Genomic DNA, 27,895 nt, shown 5'->3' on the forward strand with positions numbered 1-27,895 from the left:
GAACCGGGTCATTTTAATAAATTCAGCTATTTTTTTGTCTTGTGGTTTACATGTAAACATCTTTTATGTAAAATATCTTACTCAGGACAGTACTAAATAAAAAATAACATGCATTTTGTATGATCTCTCTTATTTTGTTAAAATTTTTCACATTTTTACAGATTTCTGCAAATACTTTCAAGCGGCACTGTATATATATGTATATATATATGTGTGTGTGTGTGTGTCCAAACCTGACAGGAAGACAATGATTTATGATTCTTCTTTTTAGATCTCTCATTCTCTGTCTCTCACTTTGGCTTTGATTGGATATCATGTTCAAGAAGATGTGCATTTCATCACTGCTGTCATCCTCCATGTCCTGTGGGGTATAGTCTTTAAAATAGAAGAAGCAGCTTCTGTGGTTGTCAATGAAGGCTGCCTTGGTGATCTCCAGCTCTGTCAGGCTACAGGTGCGATACTCGTCCTCCATGACCCAAGGGTATCCAGCCTTTGCAGCAACATGCAAGTTCCTAGCCACCTCAGACAAAGAACATGGTCCGATATCAGACTGAGAACCGTTCTCCCCTGGCAGACATTGTCCATAGCTGTGTCCAAGAAGACAGATGAAAAAAGATGAGCGGTCGATGAGATCCAAACTGATTTTCAACTGCTGATCGAAAAGATCAGGCTTATTAATCTGATGTCCATCAATGTCACATTCATAATTGCTTCGCTGTAAGTCCACAGGTCTGAAACAGGTGCCTCTTTTCTGGCAAAGTGCATCTAGGTGGGGAAACACCTTTGCTTTCAGGTAAGACAACTCTTCTTGAAGATCACCTGGAATATAGCACAGGTAAGGCTGAAGAGGAAACAGGTATAGGCTGTCAGAAGCTCCCATCATTTTTTCTTGGATGTTTATTCCTTGCATTTTTTAGTGTGTGACAATTTCAGAACTCTAAATATGTACATTCAACAGAGAGATAGAGAAAAAAGCACAAATATTAAAGGGTACACAAGTAAAAAATATTTTAATGTTTTAATCTCTCCTTTACTAATAATTCAAGTCAACATAAAATAAGTAAAAAAGAAAAAAAAAAGTCAACCAATCCTATCGGGACTTTCTTGAGGTCTAAAAAATCATGTCAACAACTTGTTGCTAAGGTAACCGTAATTATAAATTTGATCTGATTCTGAATCACCCAGTTCCGTTTCCCCCGACCCTCTCAAGGCAGTAAACAAAACCTACACCGTCCCCAGACCAGCTGTTCCAGTCTATGACAAAATCCTCTTGTAACGTTCGCTCTATGATTGATTGACATCCCGTCGAGCCAATCAACGCGAGCCACGATCGGAACGTGTAAAATCGGACATGTAAGGCGGTGATTGGGCGACATCGGCTGCGGATCGCTCTCTGATTGGTGCGGTATTGTGCGTGGGGTGCTGTGATTGGCTCGTGACGGCCGAGAACCGCCCTAGAGTGCAGGAGTTTATAAGGGCGATTTCTCACTCTCTGTCCACGCACTGCAAGAGTCCATCGAGGCGTTGAGGGAGCAGCAACAGCTCAAGACGTTAATCTGCTATTGAGTCTCAATAATAAACAGGTTTTTTTTCTGAAAAAATGAGGCGACTGTGGATTATCGGTCTCCTCTGTACACTATTGGCTTTCGGTGAGTATGTTTTATTATTAAATAGCCATGAAGTGCAGCCTTTTGCAGTTTTGCTGTCTTTGAACTTGACAAAGCTTCAGTGAGTGTTTGCAGTAATGTGTGCTTCCTCTTCCTGCCATATAAGCTTTAATATTATATATTCAGTTTTTTGATAATACTTTATTTGCAGATAATGTTAACGCTTCCTAAATGGATGAATGATTCAGAACAGGAAATAAAATATGGAGAGTGGATTTGACTTGCATGTGCTTCTGGAAGTTTCCTTAGATTGAAATGGCCTTCATATAATATTTAGATGCCATTTAATAATAATGATACAGTTATATGGTGCTTTAAAATGACACATTGCGTTGTGCTAGTAATGTACGATGAAAATGCCTAATATAGTCATACAAGAGAGAAATGGAATAATGTAGTCTAATTGCACATTTAAAGGAATTGAATCAGCTATCTTGAACCATGTGAACTGTCACATCAAGGCCTTTAACTGTCTAACTGGGATCTTCTGAATTAAAAACGTGCATTTGCACACAAATCAAGAGCATTTTGCACATTTCAGAGCCTTACCTTGACCATTTTAATCAAATTTCATTTCACAGATATTCATTATCCTTGCTGGGCACAAAAGGGTTTTTGCTGAGCAAATGTGCTTAGGAATTAAGTTATAAAACTTGTGATTCAAATAAAAGTGGTATTTTGGTGCTGTGTGCTGTTATATCATTATGTTATTAACACCATATGGTTTTAATCTGTTTGGCTTTTTTTATCACCAACATCACATTTACATTAATTGTGGGTTTTTTGCTATCTTTGTTTTGCATATTTGCAGCATCCGTGAAAGCTGATGATGACGTTGACATTGACGGCACAGTGGAAGAGGACCTTGGGAAGAGCAGAGATGGATCCCGCACAGATGACGAGGTTGTTCAGAGGTCTGTATGGACATAAACTGCACTTGACTGAACATTAATTTTCAAGATTGAGGAAAATTACTGTGACCCTTCATTTAGACTCGGATCTTAAAGTGTTCTTAGCTGCAAACTGTTTCTCTTACGAGGTTACTTTTGGATATATTTACTTTAAGCTCCTCACAAAGACCATAAGTGATCCCCAATGGGGTTTGAACATCTGGTTGATGCATTTGTGTCTTGTTCCACAATACCCAGGGGTAAATGGTAATAAGTCCCCAGAGGAACAAACATGTCACAAGCATCCTTTGCACACTCCCATGATTTCATCTCTCCTCTAACAGGGAGGAAGAAGCTATTCAGCTAGATGGTTTGAACGCCTCGCAAATAAAGGAAATTCGCGAAAAAGCAGAAAAGCATGTATTCCAGGCGGAAGTGAACAGGATGATGAAACTGATCATCAATTCTCTGTATAAGAACAAGGAGGTGAGTATTGGAGGTATTAGAAGATAGTTTTAGTCTTTATGCTGTTCATCATAGTTTGACGCTTCATAATTATTCATTTTTCATCCTAAAGATCTTCCTTAGAGAACTGATCTCTAATGCTTCCGATGCCTTGGATAAGATCCGGTTGTTGTCCCTGACCAACGATGATGCCCTTGCTGGAAATGAAGAGCTTACTATTAAAATCAAGGTGTGTTAAAAATGAGTCTTGAGACTCACCTACAGTACTGGAAATTTCCAGTGGAGAGAGAGAAATAGCATCACTTACACATTTGCATTGCAAAAGTGTAAAAATTCAAAAGTGTGTGTGAAGCAAATTAAGGAGCGTTTCTTTCCTGTAATTTTCATATCTTAATTTTGATGCTCAGCACCTTGTTTAACTATGCAAATGATTACATTTTTATTTATTAGTTCATTTAGTAAAGTCCAGTATCTCTTAAATATATTTGATTAAATTATGGATTAAGTTCTCAGGAAATGGTTACTCTGCAAACAGAAGAACTGTTTAACCGTCAACCCTGTATCCATTGTAGAGTTTTAATCTAAAGCAAATTTTTAAAAACCTTTTATATGGGTTTTTAACTTGTTTAATCGCCACGGAAATAGCCAATGAAGCTGGCATGGTGTTAAAACTCTCAAATCAACTAGTCCATTTAGCTAATATTTTTACTTGCTTTTATCAAGGTTATCCAGTATATTTAGTCCTGTCTTTTTTCTCTCACCAGTCCGACAAAGAAAAGAACATGCTTCACATCACTGACACTGGTATCGGCATGACCAAAGAAGAACTGGTGAAGAACCTTGGTACCATCGCCAAGTCCGGAACCAGCGAGTTCCTCAACAAGATGACTGAGATCCAGGATGACAGTCAGACCACCTCTGAGCTGATCGGTCAGTTTGGTGTGGGCTTCTACTCTGCCTTCCTTGTGGCTGATAAGGTCATCGTCACCTCCAAGCACAACAACGGCACCCAACACATCTGGGAATCGGATTCCAATGAGTTCTCCGTCATCGAGGACCCTCGTGGTGACACTCTGGGCAGAGGCACTACCATTACGTAAGCAGCTGAACTTGAAGTGTCTCAAATGTGTAGGTTGTGACATGTTATAACTAAAGTCTCGTTTCATCAGGTTGGTGATGAAAGAGGAAGCTTCTGACTACCTTGAGCTGGAGACTATTAAGAACCTGGTGAAGAAGTACTCTCAGTTCATCAACTTCCCCATCTATGTATGGAGCAGCAAGGTAAGTGTCCACCAAAGAAGTTCACCAGTAGCTTAACTAGCTGTAGGACTTCATAAACTCAGCGTTTTTTTTTTTTTTTTTTTTTTTTTTTTTTTTTTGTCTTTTCTCAGACTGAGACCGTAGAGGAGCCCATTGAAGAGGAGGATACAGGGGCAGAGAAGGAAGAGACCACTGAAGATGAGGCTGAAGTTGAGGAAGAGGATGAAGACAAAGACAAACCAAAGACTAAGAAGGTAACATATGCGAAATTTCAGCAGCAACATATCTCATTGATTTCGATGAGAACGATTTCAATGATTCCTCACTCCCTTCAGGTGGAGAAGACCGTGTGGGACTGGGAGCTGATGAATGACATTAAACCCATCTGGCAGAGGCCTGCAAAGGAAGTGGAGGAAGATGAATACAAAGCGTTCTACAAGACCTTCTCCAGGGTGAGCAAACCTGTGCTTTGCACACAATTAATCAACTCTTATGATCCTCTGTGGCTTCTTTGATTAATTCAAGTGTAATTCTGCATTCATTCAGGACTCAGAGGAGCCCATGTCACACATTCACTTCACCGCTGAAGGCGAGGTCACCTTCAAGTCCATCCTCTTCATCCCTTCAGCTGCACCCAGAGGTCTTTTCGACGAGTATGGGACCAAGAAGAATGACTTCATCAAGGTAACTTTGATAACCTTTAAATGGGAACAGAACACATTGTGTTATGTTGTAGTTTTGAGTTATTAACTGTTCCTAATTTGGTTTTCTCTCAGCTATTTGTGCGTAGAGTCTTCATCACCGATGACTTCCATGACATGATGCCCAAGTACCTCAACTTCATCAAAGGCGTTGTAAGTGCTGCTGGCTGTCTTAAAGTCTAGCCATTTTGATATTCAGGACACACAGAAAAGTTCTGTGATTAAACCTTTACAATCCTAGTTCTGCATGTACAGAAATATCTTGTTTGCATTGCATTTCCCTCAGAAGTGATAACCTTCCTGCGTATTGGCTCATTAGTGAAGAGCACTTTCATTATTGAGCAGATTGCATGTGTGCAGTAATGCAACATCTCGTAATACATTGGAGGGTACAAATGTGTTTTTATTTTGCAAAAATATTGTTTGAAATAAACAAATTGTAACATTTAACAAAAGTATTTAATAATTTAACCCAGGAATAATCGGTGTTGATACTAATAGTAAAATTAAAAATAATTTAAATAATTTAATTGCAATAACTTAAAAATGTTGCCTTGGCAACTAACTGAAATGTTTAAATTGAAATACTAAAACTCAAATAAAAAGTAAATGAAAGCTAAATAGAAATTATAAAATGACAATAATATAAATGAGGAATAATTAGCTGGGGAATTATTAGCTTTTTTCCCCATATAGATGTGACTTATTTAAAAACTATTTTAAAAATGTAATATTGTATAGTCAAACCAAGGCAGAAAGATAGATGGTGTAATCACTTAATAAAAAAAAAAAAAAAAAAAAAATATATATATATATATATATATATATATATATATATATATATATATATATATATATATATATATATATATATATATATATATATATATATATATATATATATATATATATATATATATATATATATATATATATAATTTTTTTTTTTTTTTTTCGTTTTAAGTTTCGGCCAGTAATTATAATGAATGTTTGATCTCGTCTATCAGGTGGACTCTGATGATCTACCTCTGAATGTGTCCAGAGAGACTTTACAGCAACACAAACTGCTCAAGGTGAGCTTGTTACTTAAAGCGACATTGACTTTTGTTAAATTATATTATACATGCTGTACAGGCAATTATGAATTGCTTTCAATACTCATGTTGGTTCCTTCGTTCTTTAGGTCATCCGTAAGAAGCTGGTCCGTAAGACCCTGGACATGATCAAGAAGATCGCAGAGGAGCAGTACAATGACAAATTCTGGAAGGAGTTCGGCACCAACATCAAGCTGGGAGTTATTGAGGATCACTCAAACAGAACCCGCCTGGCCAAGCTGCTCCGCTTCCAGACCTCCCACAGCGAGACCGTGCTGTCTAGTCTGGAGCAGTATGTTGAGAGGATGAAGGAGAAGCAAGACAAGATCTTCTTCATGGCTGGAACCACCAGGAAGGAGGTGCTTAAATGTTTTTACTTTTAACCGTGTTTACTAAGGTACTCAGTTTCTCTATTTCTGCAGTAACATGTTATATTGCATCTGGTTTTAGGCCGAGTCTTCTCCATTCGTGGAGAGGCTTCTTAAGAAAGGATATGAGGTCGTCTACCTGACTGAGCCAGTGGATGAGTACTGTATCCAGGCCCTGCCCGAGTTCGACGGCAAACGCTTCCAGAACGTGGCGAAGGAGGGTGTGAAGTTTGACGAGAACGATAAGGCCAAGGAGAAGAGGGAAGCTTTGGAGAAAGAGTTCGAACCCCTCACCACTTGGATGAAAGACAAGGCCCTGAAGGACAACGTATGATTATTTCCTTTGTTTCCTTGTATTGTTGCATATTATAAGCTGACTTTCTTGTAGAAGTGGCAGATTAATTGAAACAAGTTTGTCCTTGTGTCGTGTTTCAGATCGAGAAGGCCATTTTGTCCCAGAGGCTGACCAACTCTCCATGCGCTCTGGTTGCCAGTCAGTACGGATGGTCTGGAAACATGGAACGGATCATGAAAGCCCAGGCTTACCAGACAGGAAAAGACATTTCCACAAAGTACGTCCTCTGAATAAGTCTTAAAACACACATATACAGCTTCTAATGACAGTCACCTTAGCAATTGCATAGCAATGACCTGGCAATCATTAACAACATCTTAAGGTGCGGCTAAGACTTTATATACAGAAAGATGGTGCACTAGTATTACTATGAATTGGAGAAAGTGCAGCAAGTAATATGACAGAATAAGTCCCGCCTTCAAAATAAAAGGGCCAATCCCTGATTGAAAGTCATTGCATCACACAAGCTCTGGTTCCTATAGAAACAGTCAGTGTTCTGAGACGTGCGCATAGGACTGCGCAAAAAAAAACCAATGCTGTTTGTCATAATTCGAGCATTCAGTAACAATTTGAGATGGTTGTTGTAATTTCATTTGCGATTTCAAATATGAAGTTTAATCGTAAGCATGGTGAACAATTTTGGAGAATTTGATGTTTCCCCATTCAAAGAGATAGGAGCTGCACTTGCATGCCTGAGAGGCGTTACAAAGATGGCCGCCGAGTGAAGTGACTTTCCTCAAAGTGACTTTTTGCATAAGTTTTGCGACATAATGCTGACAAAGTAATTATCTATTGTCAGTAGTGTAGCGTATAAAGCACTGCTCAAACCAAGCCACTTTCTTTTGGTCAATTGCCGTATGGCCGACTTGAACCCACTACGGAAAATGTGTGTGGAAAGGTTTCACACTCATGAAATTTCCGATTGCGTGGATTCCTATTGAAATGACTGAATTTTGCCCATGAAAATTCACACAACGTCTTTTAAATGTGACCGCACCTTTAGAATTGTCGTGACAATGCAATCCACAACTTGGCGTGCTACGTGAAAATGGAAAAATGGCTAATATTCATTATAATATTTACCTGGTCAAAAACTAAGTAAACCCATTTTCTTCTCATTCTAGTTATTATGCAAGTCAAAAGAAGACCTTAGAAATCAACCCCAAACATCCTCTCATCAAGGAGATGTTGAAGAGAGTCAAAGTAAGTCAAACATCATTCTGATTTAATTCACTTTTATTAAATCTGCAAATTGAGTTCAAATGGTCTGATGTACTGTGCTTTGTCTCATAGGAAGACGCGGAGGATCAGACCGCTGCGGATTTAGCTGTAGTGCTCTTTGAGACGGCCACACTGCGATCCGGCTACCAGCTCTCAGACACCAAAGCATACGGAGACAGAATAGAGCGCATGCTGCGGCTCAGTATGAACGTAGACCTCGACGCACAGGTACAAGCACAGTTGAGCACTGGTAATACGAAATGGAGATGTTCAAATCAAGTTTGGCTCATTATCCTGTTACCGTGTCCACAGGTTGAGGAGGAGCCAGAGGATGAACCAGAAGAACAGACAGAGGAAGCTGAGGATGAGGAGGAGGTCCAGGCAGATGAGGAGGCAGAAGAAGAATCAGTGAGTATGAAAACGGTCACTTACACACCCTCATGTTGTTCCAAACCTGTTTTTTCTTTCATGAAATGCAAATGGAGAATTTAAGAGGGTTATTTTTTATTTCGATAGTCTAATTTAGACATTCTACTAAGTAACTTTGCAACTACATGTCAATTAGCTCTTATCAGAGTATTAGTAGACTAGGTTAGGTTTAGAGTTAGTAGAATATGTTGACATGTACTTGTAAAATTACTTACAGTAACTTCAGAATCTCTAAAGTGGACTATTGAAATAAAGTGTTAAGTGGTTTGAAACTACATGAGGGTGGGTAAATGTGTCCTTTTACCATTTGAGATGCTGTTCCTTATGTCTCCATATGTCTTAACGCACATACATCTCTGTTTCAGGATACCACAGGCAAAGATGAGCTGTAAAGTGTAAATCTGGGAGGGCCGGGGTGTCGGACTGTGATGCAGAGTGGAGATGGCGATCTCAGCTGGTTGTCTTTTCTCTGTGCGGGTGGGTTTGGGGATAGGAGCGGTTTTTTTTTTTTTTTTTTTTAAAGGCGCTGCGTTTGTGTTTGAGATTTCTTTTTTTTACATTCCTCCATGATTGTAAATTTGTTAATATTTAACTGACCCAGTTGTGGAGTGCTGACTCCTGTCCACAGAACTATTAAATGTTTCCGAAAAAAGGACCTTATTCTTCGTGTTGCCTTGTTTTACCTGTTTTTACAGACTCCCTTCAAAATAACAGGATTTTGTTTGGGGTGTTTTTAGTTTATTTTTGTAATGGTTGCCAAAATAGTACTGTCCAACATAAAATTGCCAACTCCAATCTATTGTCTCAAGGTGAGGTGACCTCAGTTTAAATTCAGAGATTGCTCAGTCTTATGGTCGTACCAGGGTGAATGATCCTGTGGGGTCTGGGATAAACCATTTCTCCCAGAGGTCCAGATGGACGCAGGGGTAGACCCAGGGCTTGAAGCGTCCGTTCCAGTGCAGTAACTGTGCCTCTTTGAGGAAGGACCTGGGATAACGGGCATCAGGACTCCAGCCTCGATAGAACACGAACAGAGTGTTTAGAAGATTTGTTACTTTACTGCAAATATACATTCACAATTCTTCACATTTTCTCTTGAGACATTGTGACGTTCAAGAGCTGACCCTAGTATTTAATGTTTTTAATCATATTTTTTATATATATATGTGTGTGTGTGTGTGTGTGTGTGTGTGTGTGTATATGTATATGTATGTATATATATATATATATATATATATATATATATATATATATATATATATATATATATATATATATATATATATATACACACATATATATATGTAATTTTTCATTTTAGTTGACAAATATAGATTTTAGGAACTATAGGAACCCTGTACTCATGGGGTCCAAGGACTCAATCAGCTTTAGATGTTCGGTTTATAGTTAATTTGTTTATAAGATAGTGTATAAGATTTTTTTATTTTATTTTTTTTTTAAACAAATTCAGCATTTAAAGAATAGTTAAGATTGACAAGTCTTAATTTTGTGATTGTACACTACCGTTCTAAACTTTATTTAAAACTGTAATTTATAATGCTGGCAAAGCTGAATTTTCAGCAGCAATTATAGTCTTTTGTGTCACATGCTCCTTCAGAAATATAATTAAATCTGAAAAGTACTTAAAATATTGAGAACTTTTAAGATATACTATGTATGTATATATATTTTCAGATTTAATTAACATAAGTATGATTAACATGTTTCATTTGCATTGCAGCATAATGGATAATTAATAGGGAGTGTGATCGTCATTATTCAGTGAGAAAAGTCAGTTAGAAAACAATTACCCAGGTGTCTGACATGCCACAGTGGATCAATGGTTGTGTATTTATCATGAAAGACGATCAGCATTGGAGGGGTGGCCACGCCCCCTGCCACAGCACTGCTGTACAGGTTCTCCCTAAATTGACATGGAAAAAAAGAAATTTCTACTGAACTAATTTGATCTCTTAAAAACAATTACAACTCATTATGAACCATTATATCACCTGACATTCTTTGCCATCCATTTCTCAAGCTGTTTAGTTATCTTTTGCTTTTTCCATTCGCCAATGTCTGCCACAAAAACACCTGGATTAAAGGAGCAGTCACTGGGGTTGATGCCCAACTCTCTGACTCCCTCTTTGCGGTAGTCCAGAAAGCCCATATAGGTTGTCTGTGAGAGGCAGTTGTGTTTTGATGAAATGTAAGAGACAAATCAACCCATGTAATAGTAACTAAAGTGATTAACTTAAAGAGGACCCATTATGCTTTTGTACATTTTCTACTTTCTTTAGTCTGTAATGTCGTTTGAGCATGAAAAAGGTCTGTTTTTCAAAGTTACAAAGGACAAAGTCATTATCTATTATTATTAAATAAGCAGTGTTATATCAGTAACTGCTATATTAGTAACTCTCTGAAACGCCTCAATTGTAGTCTTGAGTTTTCTTCTGGGAATGAACACATCACAATATTCCTCATTTAAATAATTTCTGCCCAAGGTATACACAAAAAAAAGGGTGACGGGCCTAGTTGAGTTGCATTAGTAGTGTGTTGAAACTCACAGTTATGGTAAGAGGTGTGACATTTCTAAAGCACTTCTGTAAGCGGTTGACCAATCACAACACACTTTTACAGCCGCCCAATCAGAACACAGTGTGCTTTTTGGAAGGAGGGACTTGATAGTGACAGGAACTAAACATGAGTGTGTTTCCCAAAAGCATCGTTAGCCAGCTGTGGTCGCAAGTTCCATTGAATTGTGTTGGTATCGACAAAACTTGCGACCATAGTTGGCTTCGAGAAATGCACAAATGAGCATTACTGACAGACTTGGAAGAGAGGTGCTGCAACAATCTCAAATATGTGAAAAAATAATGTTTTTTTTTAAAATTCAACCATGAAAACTTATTCTAGTAGACCCCAAAAACTATTTCAAGACTTTGTAAAAGGGCATAATATGGCCTCTTTAAACCATATCCAAAATGCATACACATAGCACATACACCCACCTGCATCCCCACACTGCGCACCATCTCGTGTGTGGCGGGCAGATCACAGTCTGAGGCGAACGCAGCAGCATGCCCTGCTTTCAGCTTTATGTCATACAGTTCCTGTATATCTCCTGTGAGCCAGATATAAAAAAATAATTCATTGTCACAGTGACTATTGGAGTGAAGTGGTTTCATTTCATGCACTCATGACATATGAGAGCATCCTCGCATGAGTATATGTGTAAGGTTAGTATCAATTTCAGATGGATTTCACCTTGTACTATGACATCATCATCCAGGTAAACAATCCGCTCGTGATTTTCAATGGAAAGAAGCGGCAAGTAGAACCTCACAAAGTTTAGCTGCAACACCAAAGAAACCAAGATCAAGAAATAAGTCTATGATGGACCAAGAAGATCACTTACTGTACACTACCCGGCCAAAAGTCTGTCAGCACCACCCACAGTCAATGTTTGTCTAAGAAAAAGACTTGATTTAATGCACCTGCTGGGGTGTCCACATACATTTGGTCATGTTGTGTATTAATGACCATATCAGTTAGAAATACTGAAGAGTTTACCTAAAGCTTCAACTGTACATAAATACATAGAAGAACAGCAGAACTCACAGGATGCAGCAGTTCTGGTCTGGACGAGTCCGGACTGACTTTCCCCTTCAGTACCATCGGATTAAACTCCAGGATCTTGTATCTGATTTTTCTCAGCTTGGTCTTCTCTATGTATTCCCTGTTTTTTTGAGTCCAGAGAAAATGCTGATTGAGGCATTTGGGAACATAATTATTGATTGAACACATCTCTCATATCTCTTTGAGACAAGTGAAGAGTGGATTAATAGGCCTGATTCACATAGTATTATGAACATATCGTTAAAACAAACTATTTTATATATATATATATATATATATATATATATATATATATATATATATATATATATATATATATATATATTTCTATATTTTTATTAAAAAAGGTTTCAGAGAGCTGGAAAAAAACAATGATATAAGCAAATAAAATTCAATCAACCATTATAAATTGTTTATAATTATACTTTCACAAGTGAGGAGAATATGTTTCTCATAGCTTTTGTTGTTGATGTCAAACACTAATCCTCCAATTAAACACTCCACTCCATTTTGACGCAAAAAGGTTTATGGTAATACTACTTTCAACATTTGATTTTAAGAATATTTTTATTGACATTTTGTACAATACTAAACTACTAGATTTTAGGTCAACACTAAAATCTGTTTTGTGAAGCAAAACCAGTTGAGAACGAGGTGATATATTTGCATCAAGGTCAAAGGTCAGACCTAGCACCTTATCTTTTTGATGGCATCTCGCAGGGTAACTATGTAGAAGAAAACACTTGCACGACTGTTGCTGTAGACACTGTTGATGGTGGCCATGGAAGCACCAATACGCTCCTCTGAAGCACAGATCACCACAGGGATGTCAGTGTCCATCTCTTTCTCATCCTCCATACCCATTTTGCCCTCATCTTTCTTGAGTACTGCATAAACCACAATAAGATCAATATATAACAAACCAAGAACATGCATATACTTGCATATCAGTGCCCTGCATGTGTACCTGAATACTTGGGCAGCGTCTGTAGTCTGGTCTTGTTGTACAGGAGAGCAAAAGCCACCAGGACTAGCAGAATGAGGAGCCCACGATTGACTGGCACACACACACACACACACACACACACACACACACACACACACACACACACACACACACACACACACACACACACACACAGAGAGAGAGAGAGAGAGAGAGAGAGAGAGAGAGAGAGAACTTTAAAATGTAGATTAATTGTTCTACTTACTTTTCATGCGTGTATATGTATGTATTTTGATTCACTGTAAAAAAAATTGAAATCAAATGCTTTGGCAATACATTGTAACAATTTTCATGCCAATAAAACACACTTTGAATTGAATTGAGAGAGAGAGAGAGAGAGAGAGAGAGAGAGAGAGAGAGAGAGAGAGAGAGAGAGAGAGAGAGAGAGAGAGAGTTCACTAGATTGCAACTATTTAAAATGCTGCACTTTATAAAATAAAAGGATGTCCACTAGAGGTCACTGTAAGACTTTGGGATGAGGTGGAAGTACATTTTTATCTCATCCCTCATTTAAAACTGTTCTAATCATTACTAGTAATTAATCCAAAATAAACATTAGTATCCAATGAAAAGTTACTAGTCAACTACCATTTGTACTAGTCAGCAGTGTTGAAACATTGTTTTTGTAATTGAAATAAATAAATATACATTATAAAATATAAATGTTAGACACATTTTTTTGCAGAAATTAAAACAAATTTTGCCTTGTTTAAGTTTAAACACCAAAATTAGATGATGGGGATTAAAAACTGAAATAAACATAAATTAAATCTATATAAAAGAGTAACATCACAAAAACAAAATATTAATAAATACTATAATAGTATATACATTTTATTAAAATAACAGTGCCAGTGAGACAAAAAGGTGTCTGAACTTTCTTTGTGGGAGGTTATTGCTACAACTGTCCAGGCTGAGGTCAGCTGACAAAGAAAAAATAAACATCTGTGTATTTTGTTGCATTTCACTCCTTGACTAATGCAAAACATGTCTTTACTACCTCCTGTCAAGACCTTAGTAAAACTGTGGAAATAGAATAGGAAAGGGTTGCTTAAACTGACCAAATCTGTTTAAAAAGAAACAGTTCTTTACGTTTCTATCATTACAATGACACAGCAGATATTATTAATAATGTTAGGGGAGAAGATATGATTCAAATAATGACTCAAAACTACATTAAAGGCCTGCAAATATAAAGTTAACTTTGGCTTATGTGTTCTGAGTGGGATTTCCAGATGCTGCTATACATCACATTTATGGGTCTGAATCTGTCTGGTTACCTCATTTGCTCTGGGACGACCAGTGGGACTGACCCTCCTCCAATATATACACACACTGGACACATTCCAGTTTTTCAGGACAGCAACGCAAAAGGAGGCACTAAAACTTCACTGTGTGCTCTCAGATCACTGATATGACAGTTATCCATGAGATTTCACAATGAGAATGATCTAATGTCTTGTACGTAAGACTTTAGTTTTGTAGCAAGAGTCTGATTCGGAGTGTGACTCATACACTGGCCATGATCACCGGCCTTGGATGTTTTTCCATGTATTAGGAAACAGTGATGTAATAAACAACTGAAACACAAAACTTGCATGTTACTTACTTTTCCTCAACAAAGCCATTTTTCCCCATCAGCATCTGCAAACGGAGAGAAAGAATGAGATGGCTCACAGACATTAAAACTACTTGGAGATGGATTTTGTTTTGTTAAAATTAGAAAACAAAAATCATTACTATAAAATATCAAGGCTTTCACTGTAAAAATTGAAATGACAATACTAAATCATTTAAAAATGATCAATTTTTTTTGTATTAATTATTCAATAATATTGTTTACAATTATTAAAATATTAAATTATTGTTAACTTTGATTATATCAGATGTGTAAAGAGTACCTAAAAATCATACTTGAGTAAAAGTACAGATAGCTTGCATCGAAAATGACTCCACTACAAGTTACAAGTAACCAATTCCAATACGACTTGAGTAAAAGTCTTAAAGTATCTGATTTTAACAGTACTTCATGCTGAATGCAGGCTCAGAGATGCACTAGTCCTGAGACTGCCAGTGAAAATAAGAAACAATTGATTTGTAAGATGAGAAATCGAAACCTCGAAAATAAAAACCTCAATATTGCAATAAATCAAGGTCGACACAACAACCTTTTAAACGTCTACAAACTCTACAAGGTCTAAATAAAACAACAAATAAAACAACATACAGTCTACTGTATGTGCTGGTTTGAGCCTCATCACCAGCTGCAGTCATTTCCTCATCTAATAAATCAAACACCTGCGATCAGCTACTACCTGCTAATGCACTCACATTCACGTAAAGTATGCTTGTTGACAAGTTTTGGGTGAGTAAAGGCAAAATGCACAAGATATAGTACCTTCAATGCCCTTAGATGGCAATATCGCTTCTTTATATCAGAAACAAACTGCTGCAGAAAAAGTTAGCTGCCATGCAAAATGTAATTTGTAATTGCATTACTCAACACAAATGTATTGGAGTAAAAAGTACATTTACTTGCTCAAAAATGTAGTAAAGTAGAGAGTAAAAGTTGCCAATATCTTTGACACTCAGTACAGCTACAAAGTAGCCAAAAGGATACTTAAATACAGTAACTAATTACATTTAATCAAGTACTTTACACCTCTGGATTATATTTATAATGAGTTAAATGACTTTTCAAAGGGTTAGTGAATACCTACTTTTTTGGTTAATGTCATCCCAGTTTTTTGGTCATGTTTAAGACACATTTCTAAGTGGATTTTGGGTCTCTTGAGGCTTTTGCACACATGTGGGACTGTTTATCGGGAGTCTCCTGGCCTTTCCTTCCTGGTGGCATTCTTCACTAAGCCTTAAACTCAAGAGTTATCTATTTCATTTCTTTCTCTCCACATTTAAGATCACATTTTCAAAGGCCACCAAACACAGAGAAAACTTGCTAAAAATGAACCAGAAACCAATTGTACAAAACACTACTGTTAAGCACACCTTGAGCTCTTATTGTGTTATTTAGGAATGAAACTATTTAAAAAGCTCTCACATGCCACCAACATGTACAACTTCTTGTCTTCTTTCTTAGACAGCGGCTATACAAGACGAAATACAATTTATTGTAAAAATTACTGTGTATTTATAGTAAATACTATAGTGTTTTTGAACCATACTATAGTAAAGTGCTTGTATTAATTTGTTGTGCTAGTTCTATAGTTGCTGTGGTAACAACTATAGTAATATAAACAAATTACTTTAACCAATACCGTACTGTAAGTTTTCTACAACTATAGGGTATATTATACTACAATACACTACAGTTTACTGTAAAGTATACTACAGTATTTATTACAGTTTATCAGTTAATACTAGCCTATAGTATGCAGTAGCATTCATTAACAAAGTGTTGTAAATACTATAATATACAGTATACTACAATTTACTATAGTATGGTTCAAAAACACTAGCATTTACAATAAATTACTATAGTATTTTTTTCATGTGGGAAGTTTGTACGGCTGTCAGATTTTAAAAGCAGAAAGCATCTTAAATGTAAGAATATCGACTGAAACAACAACTGATGCTCCTCAGACAGTTCGTGTTAACTTAATATTATAGGCAGCATTTTCATTCATATCAATAACAGACATTATTAAATCAGCATCTGATAATTAGTTAATGTATAGGCTACTGATGTAGAGGTAACATTATCCAAAAAACATAAACCTTATAGAAAAAAGATGGAGGAGTCTGAACACCGTGTCTGAAACATGTCGTAAAATAGGTTTTCAATTCTTAATAACCGACAAACAATCAAAAATCACTGATAGTTATCATAAAAAGAAGCGAGTCTGTATTAGTAAAGCTTAACTGTGCGAAATAAGAGCAAAAAGTGGCAAAATAAGAGCAAAAACGCACTTGTCAACGATTTTTATCGAATTGTTTATATTAGGCAACGGAAACTTACCAGTTTCCAGGAGTCGCGCGTTATTAAAGTTCCGTGCGGCGCGTGGAGTGGGCGTGGCCAACGCACGAGCCTTCCAGCTAAATTCGCGGATGCTCCGTGCTGCTTTTCCCTTATTTATCCTCACGAGATCCAGCAAAGTACTTTTTGTTCAGGTTTCTTCCTAATATCTCTTAAATCCACACACGCCACTGTGTTAAGTCTTACTGTGTCTTACAGGGGACTCCCGAGCATTTCTGATATACCAAAAGTGGGTGTGGCAAATACAAATGTAATACTATTCCATTATTTTACCTTTTATTATTATATAGCCTACATTTTATAATGATATAATACTAATATTATAGAACACATAATCATTAATGATGTTAATATATATTAATATACAATTCACGTCATAAAATATAAATGTTTTGTAATCCTGTGATTAATCATGATACTGTATATCATAATTATGGACCTTTCATTTATTAATTGAATCAAAAAATATATAATTATCTTAATTTTGCACTAAAAGCCAGCCACACACACACACACACACACACGTTTGTTTTGCTATCTTAGTGAGGACATTGCATAGACCTCCATTGATTTTATATCAGGTCAATTATATTTTCTATCACCTAACCCAACCCCTACTCCTAAACCTAACCATCACAGAAACATGTGCACATCACTAAATTTAAATAAAAACCTCTTTTGGCTGAGATAAAGCTAGTGAGGACCAGTCAATATCCTCACTAGGGGTTTATAAAAGTATTTCACAATATAAGTGAGGACATTTGGTCCTCACAAGTATAGCCAAAACAAGTACGTACACACACACACACTAAAAATAAAACTATAAAAATAAATGGAGTTTTGTTTTGTCCAACCAAGTTCACAAATAACTAAGTTTGAAGAAAAACACACTGCAATTTGTTGAGATCTGAGCAGATCTGCCCAAGATTTAGTAAAGCAACATACATATAGATATGATTACACATTCTCAAACAAGTCACTTTGATAAAAAAATGTGTTCTGAAACAAAAAAAATATGTTTTAGAAAACTATTCAACATAAATATTTTTTTTTTCTCCAAATGATAAAAAAAATAATTAAAGATGACATAAATTATGATCATACTTTTTCAAAGATCTTTGAAAAAAAATCTTTGGGGAAACAAAAACAAGATTAGACAATGAATATATAACACACAGTGAAAGAATAAAAGTGCAAAACTTAAGTTAGTCTTATTACACAATCCGTCGTTATGTAAAACTACATGTAAGAATGGTTATTTTTCTTCCCACAAATCACTGATGTTACAAACACGGACAATAAACACAATCTTAAACATTAGTGTTCCTCATCAGCTATTGTGTTGTTTACAACAGCTGTAATACTGTAGGTATCAAGGGCTTGAAGAGGCCCTCCTAAAGCTTATTCTCCACCTAAAAACAGTGACGTCAATGTTTACTGTATCCCAAAACGGGCAAGTCACAATGTGGGAGAACATTTTCAGATGAAAAACAAAAATGTTTTTTTTTTTTTTTTTTTTAGAAGTATTAAAATGGTTCCGGAACATTCTTAAATAAATAGAACTAAAAATGTAAAAAACAAAAATCCGCTGCAGACTAGATTAATCCACATACGTGACCTTCACAGAAGCACCACAAAAGACAAAAAGGCACATGATGGCGTTTAAAGTAAAGATAACAGCATGGCGACGTTGATGGGCAGCTCGATTCTTTCATTGGTATAGGTCATGGATCTGACCCGTTCAGGAGGAGAGAGCAGGAAGGCTGTAGGTCCCACGCGCTGCACCACACAGGTCAAACACAGAACGCCGCCCGCGTCCGCGCTGTCCATCTGAAACACATACATGTAATCAATACAGGAAGTGAGTTTTTGAACTTGTTTTTGAGCAAAGAGACACTGACATATCGGATGGGGAGTCTGGACATGCTGAGGACGGAGTCTGCGGTGATGTGGTTCTGACAGTCTTCAATGGAGCAGACGAGAGACGGTTCTTTACTGAGCAGAGTGCTGGTCAGCTCTGACCTCAGGAAATACTCCTGAGGAAGAGGTGGGGAAATTTAAGAATAATGCTTCAATGTCATGATATCTGGATATTCTTTGGATTATAAAGATCAGAATGAAGATGAAGCAGCAATAGCTCACCCCAGTGAATGTGAGGATGTTGCGGATGGTCTTGGTGATGTACAGCGTTCTCTTGGCTCGTGTGATCGCCACATATAACAGGTTCCACTCGTCATCTGGGACGTTTGCTGCAAACAGAGAGCAAAGGTTCAGACTTATGCATATCTGGATTTTCACCAAAACCCATCGTATACCCCCAGAACACTTTGAATATATATACGGCACATGTTGCATGGGATCATTCTGTGATGCTTTTAAATATTTTGTCGTTATTCAATGCCATTATATGGATGAGCACAAGCTTTTGTGGGCCATTATGGCATTCGAACAACACCAGGGTGAGTAAATGATGACTTTTTCACTCATTTTAGGGTGAACTATCCCTTTAAGGGATAAGATTCTTTTTACACATTGCAGTAAAATGTATTTGATAAACAATATTCCTATTTATTTTTAATGCCTTTTTTGAAAGAATATCTTTTTGACTGGCTGAAATGGATGGAACCTACAGGATGTGCCCACAGATTTTAGATCATCAGAAATGTACACTCTTCATATCCACTTTGATCTACCAGATGTCACTTGGCTAAAGCCCAGACAGACTTTGAGGCTCAGATACAGAGACTGCATATAAGAGCTGGGCTTTATTTCGTTATGTGCAGCAGACACATTCATTAATCATTTGGTTATTCTAGATATGGGACGCAACATGTAGCACCATTTTTTTTAATTATTATTAAACACATTTAGGTAAACATAAATGTTTTCTGTCATTTATAACCATCTTATACAACCTCTAATGTACAAATGATAAATGAACTGTTTGTTTCTATAAGATTGATAAATTACCACAAACCTGCATTGAAACCACCCACTCTCTGCAGGTTGTGTCGAGCACATGGCACTTTCATGAAGTCATCTGTCACAACCACTGTGTCAAACTCCAAGCCTTTTGACTTATGCACCGTACCAAGGATAAAATCTGTCACAATCAGAGAGATAAAGGCATTCACCTTGCATGTGAGGGCTGATTGACTTTACTGTATGTATAACTCAAAACCAGTTCTTTAGTCTTGTCTCTCTCTCTCTCTCTATTTCTGTCTGACTCACCTGCGTACAGCGGGCTTTTCTGGGCGCGATCGTAGATCCGTTTAACCAGCTCTGGAATGCGTTTGTTATATTTTTCCACCACGGCTACCTTGGCCTCCAGCTCGCGGTCTTCTGAGGCCGTGGCGTATCCTTTCAGACCCATGAATCCACCCAACTTATCTCTGCAGAAACCTCGGATGAAGAAATCCTTGATCACGAGCCTCTCTGAGGCAGAGAAACAAACCAAACTTTAGAAAAACATAATTTAATAACCATCAGATTCAAAGATCCAACAAGGCATTAATAAGTATCTGAAATAACTTGCTAGCTTTACAGCAAGAACTAAAATACTGCAACAGAGAAACCATCATGAGCAATGCAATCATGATATTTTGTTAAACAGTGAGACTAAGATTAAACTTTCAAAGCTAAAGTGACTCACCCTTCTTGCGTTTGTCCTCTGGTTGCATCAGGACCCAGAGATCCATAATTTTCTCCAGTCCAAAGTTTTCAACACCCTGAAATCAGAGGTTGACGACTGAAAATGTCAAATTTTTCAAATTTAGTTAAAAAAATGTTTTGATCATCAAATACAATTTTCTGACTGAAAAATGCAGTGCATTGTATTGGCATTGTTGTATCATTACTAATTAAGAAAGAGGCTATATTATGCCCTTTTACCAGGTCTTGATTTGGTTATTGAATGTTCAAAAACACTTTATTTTCCCCATATGTAACATTTGCAGCACCTCCCTTCCTAGTCTGTCAGTAACACTATTTAGTTCCGCTCTTCGAAGACCCTCTTTCCGAAATGTTGGATAATAAAGTATTTTCAAGTGAGCATGCGGTCAGATCTCATTCATACAGATTTATTCTCTTTGACCTGCACCTCGGACAGTGCGCTTGTCCCATGGTTTTTGGGGGGGAATTTAGTATGCCCCTTACAATAACCACGAGTTTCAACACACTACTAATGTGTTTCAGGGAGTTTCTGGTCTAGAGAATAACTCCCTTTGGAGTGACTTTGTGCTTTGAAACTTTGCAGACCTTTTTTATGCTCAAACAGGAACATTACCCACTAAAGAAATTTGAAAATGTAAAAAAAGCATAATGCACTCACTCCCACAATGTAGATCTTGCAGCTGGGGTTGACGTCTGTGAGTCGGACAGCCTCGCTAAAAACAGTGACGTTACAGCGGCTCAAAATGGCCACGCTCCCTTCTGGCAGCTTCTGTCCCATCTTCAGACATTGCAAGGTTTGTGTGTCTTCTCCTCTTACACATCCTGAAAATGTGAATATATTATTTTAATTATTCAGCTTCATACTTCAATCAAAAAAAATGGATAAAAAAAAGTTTTAAAAAGTTTTTTTTTTTTTTTATAAATAAATAAATAATTATCTCTTTAGTAGAATTACCCAAATATAATTTCACTTACCCTCCTGATTCCCACCAACCAATATCTTCTTCACTTTTTTACAGCTGTCCAAAATTGCAGCACCAACGTAGGCAATCTCAGAGCCAAACCTGAAGCTCTATGAAAAATATGTAATAGTGGTAATATTTGAACATATTTATCCATAAACAAGTGGCAGATGCATGTGAGGCACACTTTATAAATATTATTTGTAATCTGTGTTTTGTCTACCTGTGTGAGATAGTAGATGTGCGTGTGAGGAACAGCGCGCAAAGCATTGACCGCTCCTCTGAAAGTGTAAATCTGTTGATGAGGATCTCCAACCAGGATTTTCCCACAGCTCTGAGAGAGCATAATGTCCATGATGACTGGAAAAAAAAAAAAAAAAAAACCAAGACCACAAGCAGAACAGAATTAAGACAAAAGCATACATGTGAGAATTATAAAATAAAATACCTGAACCAAAAACTTCTACATTTCAATGCAATCTTAAATGAGCTAAAGCTGTAAGAATTTACCAAACAATGATAGGTAACTTTTTAACCTGGTGTGCAGTCTTGAGCTTCATCAATAAATATGGCATCATACCGGTCCAGCTCTGGTCTCGTCAGCTGCCAGAGTTTGAGGTATCCTATTTGCAACAATCAAAAGAAACCATTAACACCGAGCCACGTTTCCATCCAAAGTTGCAAATATCACATTAAACATTTGCAGCACCATTTCCAACCCATGTGTTTTGCGATCTCTTTATGAACTTTTTGAAGCTACAAAGTGTCAGATGTGTAGCTGTCTATGGAGGGACAGAAAGCTCTCAGATTTCATCAAAAAGATTTTCATTTGTGTTTCGAAGATGAACGAATGACATGACATGAAGTGAGGGACACTTGGATGAACTAACCCTTTAAATATCTGATCTTTCCAAATTTTGGTGCTTACCATCATGGGTCATGTTGTACACTCTCTCTCTTTTGTACTGCAGCTCTACCATTTGGGCCCATAAATCCTGCGCGACACAAGCAAACCTCTGGAAAGAAAGAGTTTAATGTCACAATGTTAGTTGTTAGGTTTTGTCACAAAAATTGCTGCTGACAAGTGAGTGCAAATAAGCCCAATTAGTTCAACGTGATTTTCGCTTTAGACTATTTTCATTATGATTTTAAATTGTTTTATCATTTAGTAACCCTTAAAACAACATTCCCAAAAGCACAAGCTGTATTCACACATATAAACTGATATAACTGTGTCTCTTCACTTTACCATTCTTTGTTGGTCATCTGGGTACTCTGTTTTGCCGTGTGTGTTCTTGTACTCTGGTGGAACGTGTTGAGCGCCAACCCCCTGGTCTGTGGACGCCCAGAAATTGTGGAGGGTTTGGGTCACCACTTTAGCATTGACGAATCCCCCGAGTCCTTTAGGCAAGACCCACGCCACATCAAACGGCTGCAAATTATTGGATAGTTTCCGCGCATTTTTATACCTGCATGGCAGAAAAGACACAAACAATCATTGATTATTATTCATTCTTCAAAATAGCTGATTGTTTGGTGAATGTTTCTCTGCTAATTAGACTGACTTGATTCCCACAGCTCTGAAGGCCATTGAATGGATGGTACTGCATTCAACGTTGTGCGGAAATAAACGCTGAGCTTGCATCGCCACGGATTTGTTGAAGGCCAGGTAGAGGAAGCGCATGTGTGGTCTTTGCTGAGCGTACTTCACGAGTGTGGTCGTTTTTCCAGTGCCTGTGATAAATAAGAATGGGATTATGTGAACAGAATATACTCACTTTATTTTAATTGAACATTTTCAGCCGCGAAACAATATAAAATGATTTTTCCTCACCTGCAAAAGCCATTATTTTAACAACGTGATGATTCTGGATGTCATGGTTGATTATCTGCTGTTGCTCGTGAGTGGTAAGCTGTCTGAAAATATGATGATGATCATTACAATATTATCATATATTATTTGTAATAAATATATGCGCTGTTCTATAGTTTGGGGTTGGTATGATTTTTGGCTGGTATGTTTTTGATAGAAGTTTCTTATGCTCACCAAGGCTGCATTTACTAGATCAAAAATACAGTAAAAATGCAATAAAATGTTATTACAATTTAAAATAACTATTTTCTATTTTAATGCATTTTATAATGTAATTATTCCTGTGATAAAAAGCTGAATTTTTAGCATCATTACTCCAGTCTTCAGTGTCACATGATCCTTCAGAAATCATACTAACATGCTGATTTGCCGCTCAAGAAACTTTTCTCATTATTAATGTTGAAAACGGTTTTCCACATATTTTTTTGTGGAAACCATGATATTTTTTCTGTTTTCTTTTGATGAATAAGAAAAAGAATGAAAATAGAATCTTTTGTAACATTATAAATAACAACTGTCAATTTTGATCAATTTAATGAGTATTTGCTGAATAAAAGTATTGATTTCTTTAATAAAAAAAAAAAGAAAAAAAAGTTGTGTGTAATTAATACACAAATACTACATCTTGCCCACCTGTTGTCATGCAAGCCCGGAGGAGGCGGCGCATTCTCCATTAAGTGCAGCACATAGTAGATGTTGTAATGCCACCTAAAGATGGAGGTTGAAAATCATTTAGATCAGCCCACAAAATAAAGAAAACAGTCTCTTTTAAGTGTTCGTGTTAAATAGTTTTCATTCAGCAAGTCAAATGACCAGAAAATTCCCTCTTTTAGCTCCTCAGCTGCCATAAATAAACGTCTTCTCAACTACAGTTTGGACCTTGTCTCTCACCTGTTGCTTATGTTAATATTATTCTCTCTCATGGCCAGGAGCAAAGTCGCCATGGCCCACAGGTACTCAGAGATTCCTCCTGCTGTCAGCAGACACCCAGACTTCCGCAAGAGAGCTACCAGATCCAAGACATCCTTCACACCGTTAGCCAAAATCAACATCAGGGCCATGGCAGACCAAGGGTTCGGACCCTGTAATGCAAACATAAAACATCAAAAAAGTAGAACTTCATGCACATTATAATACATAATGTGGCAACAAAAACAAAAGGCACTAAACTAGCAGTTTCAGTAATCGTTAACTTTGGGTTTATATTACCTCATCATCCGCCATGTCTGGGAGTCTGTCTTTGATGCAGCCTTCAGCGTGAGCGTAGAGTCGATGTGCTTTCACACACTCCAACACGTCTTTCACATTCACCCGTTTGCTGTGTTTGAACTGTGACATGTACCTGGAAAATCATGCATGTGTTGTGAGAATTTCACAAAACAATATACATTTAAGTTTTTCTATTTAGTATATTCCATATTTTGCATGTGAATTCATCCTTACTGTATTTTTTAAATTCTTTTAGTTTTTATGTTGCCCCTATATCTTTTCACCAATTTTATTTATTTTCTGTATTGTTTATTTTGGCAAGATAAATACTTTGCCAATATTTTAAATGTTATCAATCTTGCCAGTGATGGTTTGCTGACTATAAACTGACCAATCAGCAGATCATTAAACTACAGTTGACCCCCGATGTAAAAAAACATCACACCTAACAGGTTTGATCTCAATCAGCATCTCTGATGTAGACTACAAAATAGCTCAAGGGTGTGAAAGTGGGGGTTGTGAACCCTCTTTTTTGTGCTTCAAAGGCACAAGTGTTAAATCCAGTGATTTATTTACTGGATGAGAAGTGTGTATTCTTACCTCACCATATTGAGAAGACAGAGATCCTCCTTTTTGATAATTTGATTATCATTCAGGATAGACTTCACCTCCTTCAGTGCCTCTTTTTCTCGCTTACGGTACCTGCAGTACAACTTCTTCCAAGGTAGAAACTAGGGTAGAAACCAAATATACAAAAAAAACAAACAAATACATAAATAAATATATATGTATTATTTTGAAAAATATATGTATACACAATTTATACTTTTAAAAGACATGTATAAATTGCGTATGTAATTCTTTAAAATAAAATTATTAATTACTGTGTGTGTGTGTGTGTGAGATATATATATAAAACATTTTTGATGTCCCTCTTTTACATTTAATGTCTCATTTTCTTGGTTAAATAAACATTACATAAAAAAAGACCAAATGCAATTTTATTTTGTATTTTTACACAATGTAATTAATGTTCCATTTATTAAAATCAAGTGTAATTCTAACCAAGTTAGTGTTTTTACGCATTTGACATTTATTCAAAAATAATAACTAAAAGCAGTAAAAATTTAAAACAATATATATTTTATTTGTGAACTGATGTTTAGCTGTTCTTTTCAATAGTCAACCTATTTTCATTATCTCGGTTAACACTGCAGGTTTTATGATGGTCACAGACACAATAATACCTTTAATTTTACCATGCTAATTGTTTACTTAAAAAAACCCCCACAGTAATCATGTTTTTGGGCCATTTAAAGTTTGAATTTGACATGACAAAGCGGTGATGTCTAAGTGACAGCGGTTTACTTAATTTGTAATTAGTCTTCCCATTAATGCCATAATTTCCTTCATTCAGACAGTTTCGTGAGAACGCGCACGAAAACAAGAGGCGGGATTTATCGTACAAACCAATCATACTTTCCCCCATTCATTCTCAAGCATCAACAACACACCTGGGGGTCAATGACGACGGCCCTCCAGCGTTGGCACACCAGGCTGATGTGTCGATAGAGATCATCCGCTGGGAGGTGAGCGAACACTTCCCTCAGGATCTCCTCGGGCAGGTCCTGGATGTGACCCTGGGGCACCTCCTGTCCTCCCTGCACTCCCAAAAGACCAAAGTGGGCATCAGGTAGGGCTTCAACCAGGTCCTCCTCGTGCTCTTCTTTTATTTTTTCCACCAATTCTTCTTTTTTGACCAATGTACTTTCAAACTCAAAGTCATCATCGAACATGTCCTCAGTGATTCCTTCCATAAAGTCCTCCATCTTATCCTCCTCTGGGATGAGATGTCCAATGGGTTCCTCCTCTTCCACCTTCTCCTCCTTCACTGGAGTCTTGGTACCTTTTTGGGGGCTGGTGCTTATGACTCCAGTGACAGAGAAGAATTCGGTAATGCCCCTCTGTTGGTCCACACCACCTGAAGCTTAAAAGCAAAAATTAAAGATGTTAAATTAGCACAATTTTGTGCAGAAAAATGCAAAATGCACTGACAAAACACCTTGTCTGGTTCTTTTGGTAGGTGTCCTGGGCTGAAGTCCTCGGTTTGGATTACTGTTGGTGAGGTTGACATTAAATGGTCGTGTGAGAGACTGGTTCCCTGAGCCGCTTTGCACCAGATCATCACATTCAGATGGCCCCAGGTGCCTGCGTTTGGCCCTTCCTATAGAAAACACATGTAAAACACTTATTACCTACGTAAAACGCATTAGACAACTAACAAGCAATTTACATTACATAAAACACACAGACAAACTCACAAGATCTGAGATGAATCCTAACTAGGACCTCAGCACTGGCTGGAGTTTGTAGTGATTTATTTAGAAACACATGGATCTACTTACAACAAACATGACGCGCAAAGAGAAAAGTGCAAAACAAAAGATGTAATCGAAAATATTTACCTCTCATGGACGATTCCATGATATGCAGACGACGACACTCTTCAAACTACCGATGTTATTTAAACTTGTGCAGGAGGCGTCCACCGAAATATAAACAACAACTTCACAAGGGTTCCACTTCCGCTCTGAGTCCCTAAAATTTAAAGTTCAGACAATATTTCAAAATAAAAGTCCAGGGATTTTTACAGGGCTCTCTATGACGCTTAATTCTGATTGTTCAAATATTTCTGAGTATTCAAAAGTAAATTGCTATTATCGAATTTTATTGGATAAAAGTGGTACTGTAGTTTTTACTGGCCCTTTGTTACACCTGTAGATTTCGACAAGGGTTTTGATAAATGGTGAATTCAGGTTGACTGGGACACTTTTTGCTATTGATGACTGGGGAAAAGTGTCCCAATCAACCTGAATACAACCCTACATGCTTACTGAAATAAAGTAATTAAAAAAGTGACTTATTTTATTTCAGCTAGTTTCCAAATTTTCTCCTTTTTATTTAGTTGAATTTTATGTACTAAAATATCTAAAAGTTTAAAAATTAAAATAAATAAATAAATAAACGGACTTTTATTTTACTTAATTTTATTTTTACTTACTTATTCCTGAGGCAGTGGCATTTGCTAGT

At 36.9% G+C, this 27,895-nt stretch overlaps 3 protein-coding genes across 4 annotated transcripts; 1 reads left to right on the top strand and 2 right to left on the bottom strand.

Moving 5' to 3' along the window:
- Positions 1-663: 663 nt before the first annotated feature.
- glt8d2 (glycosyltransferase 8 domain containing 2) lies at positions 664-17,303 on the bottom strand. 2 transcript variants are annotated; one of them, XM_048154611.1, is made up of 11 exons: positions 15,816-16,266; positions 14,705-14,739; positions 13,057-13,146; positions 12,784-12,976; positions 12,072-12,189; positions 11,718-11,805; positions 11,462-11,574; positions 10,463-10,629; positions 10,262-10,374; positions 9,311-9,465; positions 664-819 (listed from the first exon to the last, which is right to left on the bottom strand). In XM_048154611.1, the coding sequence occupies exons 2-11, from the start codon at positions 14,721-14,723 to the stop codon at positions 790-792; spliced, it is 1,086 nt and encodes a 361-aa protein (XP_048010568.1). In that variant the 5' UTR covers positions 14,724-14,739; positions 15,816-16,266; the 3' UTR covers positions 664-789. The 2 variants fall into 2 exon arrangements, with proteins under 2 accessions (XP_048010568.1, XP_048010567.1); XM_048154610.1 differs by lacking the exon at positions 15,816-16,266 and adding an exon at positions 17,072-17,303 and having other exon boundaries at positions 665-819.
- hsp90b1 (heat shock protein 90, beta (grp94), member 1) lies at positions 1,483-9,105 on the top strand. The gene is made up of 18 exons (XM_048154609.1): positions 1,483-1,649; positions 2,479-2,581; positions 2,902-3,043; positions 3,135-3,251; positions 3,787-4,118; positions 4,192-4,303; positions 4,414-4,536; positions 4,618-4,734; positions 4,829-4,966; positions 5,059-5,136; positions 5,991-6,056; positions 6,167-6,436; positions 6,528-6,773; positions 6,881-7,017; positions 7,925-8,003; positions 8,094-8,249; positions 8,334-8,429; positions 8,816-9,105. Exons 1-18 carry the CDS (start codon positions 1,601-1,603, stop codon positions 8,840-8,842), a joined length of 2,388 nt encoding a protein of 795 aa, XP_048010566.1. The 5' UTR covers positions 1,483-1,600; the 3' UTR covers positions 8,843-9,105.
- Positions 17,304-17,989: 686 nt separating the features above from the next.
- Positions 17,990-27,415, bottom strand: fbxo18 (F-box DNA helicase 1). The gene is made up of 21 exons (XM_048154607.1): positions 27,271-27,415; positions 26,868-27,029; positions 26,320-26,792; positions 25,406-25,536; positions 24,806-24,938; positions 24,488-24,678; positions 24,230-24,304; positions 23,558-23,640; positions 23,289-23,457; positions 22,973-23,192; positions 22,652-22,739; positions 22,260-22,346; positions 21,947-22,083; positions 21,737-21,833; positions 21,420-21,583; positions 20,742-20,817; positions 20,321-20,524; positions 20,067-20,192; positions 19,232-19,338; positions 18,991-19,125; positions 17,990-18,919 (listed from the first exon to the last, which is right to left on the bottom strand). The coding sequence occupies exons 1-21, from the start codon at positions 27,287-27,289 to the stop codon at positions 18,752-18,754; spliced, it is 3,045 nt and encodes a 1,014-aa protein (XP_048010564.1). The 5' UTR covers positions 27,290-27,415; the 3' UTR covers positions 17,990-18,751.
- Between the last annotated feature and the right edge of the window lie 480 nt (positions 27,416-27,895).

The sequence above is a fragment of the Megalobrama amblycephala genome, linkage group LG14, assembly GCF_018812025.1.
Source record: "Megalobrama amblycephala isolate DHTTF-2021 linkage group LG14, ASM1881202v1, whole genome shotgun sequence".
NCBI lineage: Eukaryota > Metazoa > Chordata > Actinopteri > Cypriniformes > Xenocyprididae > Megalobrama > Megalobrama amblycephala.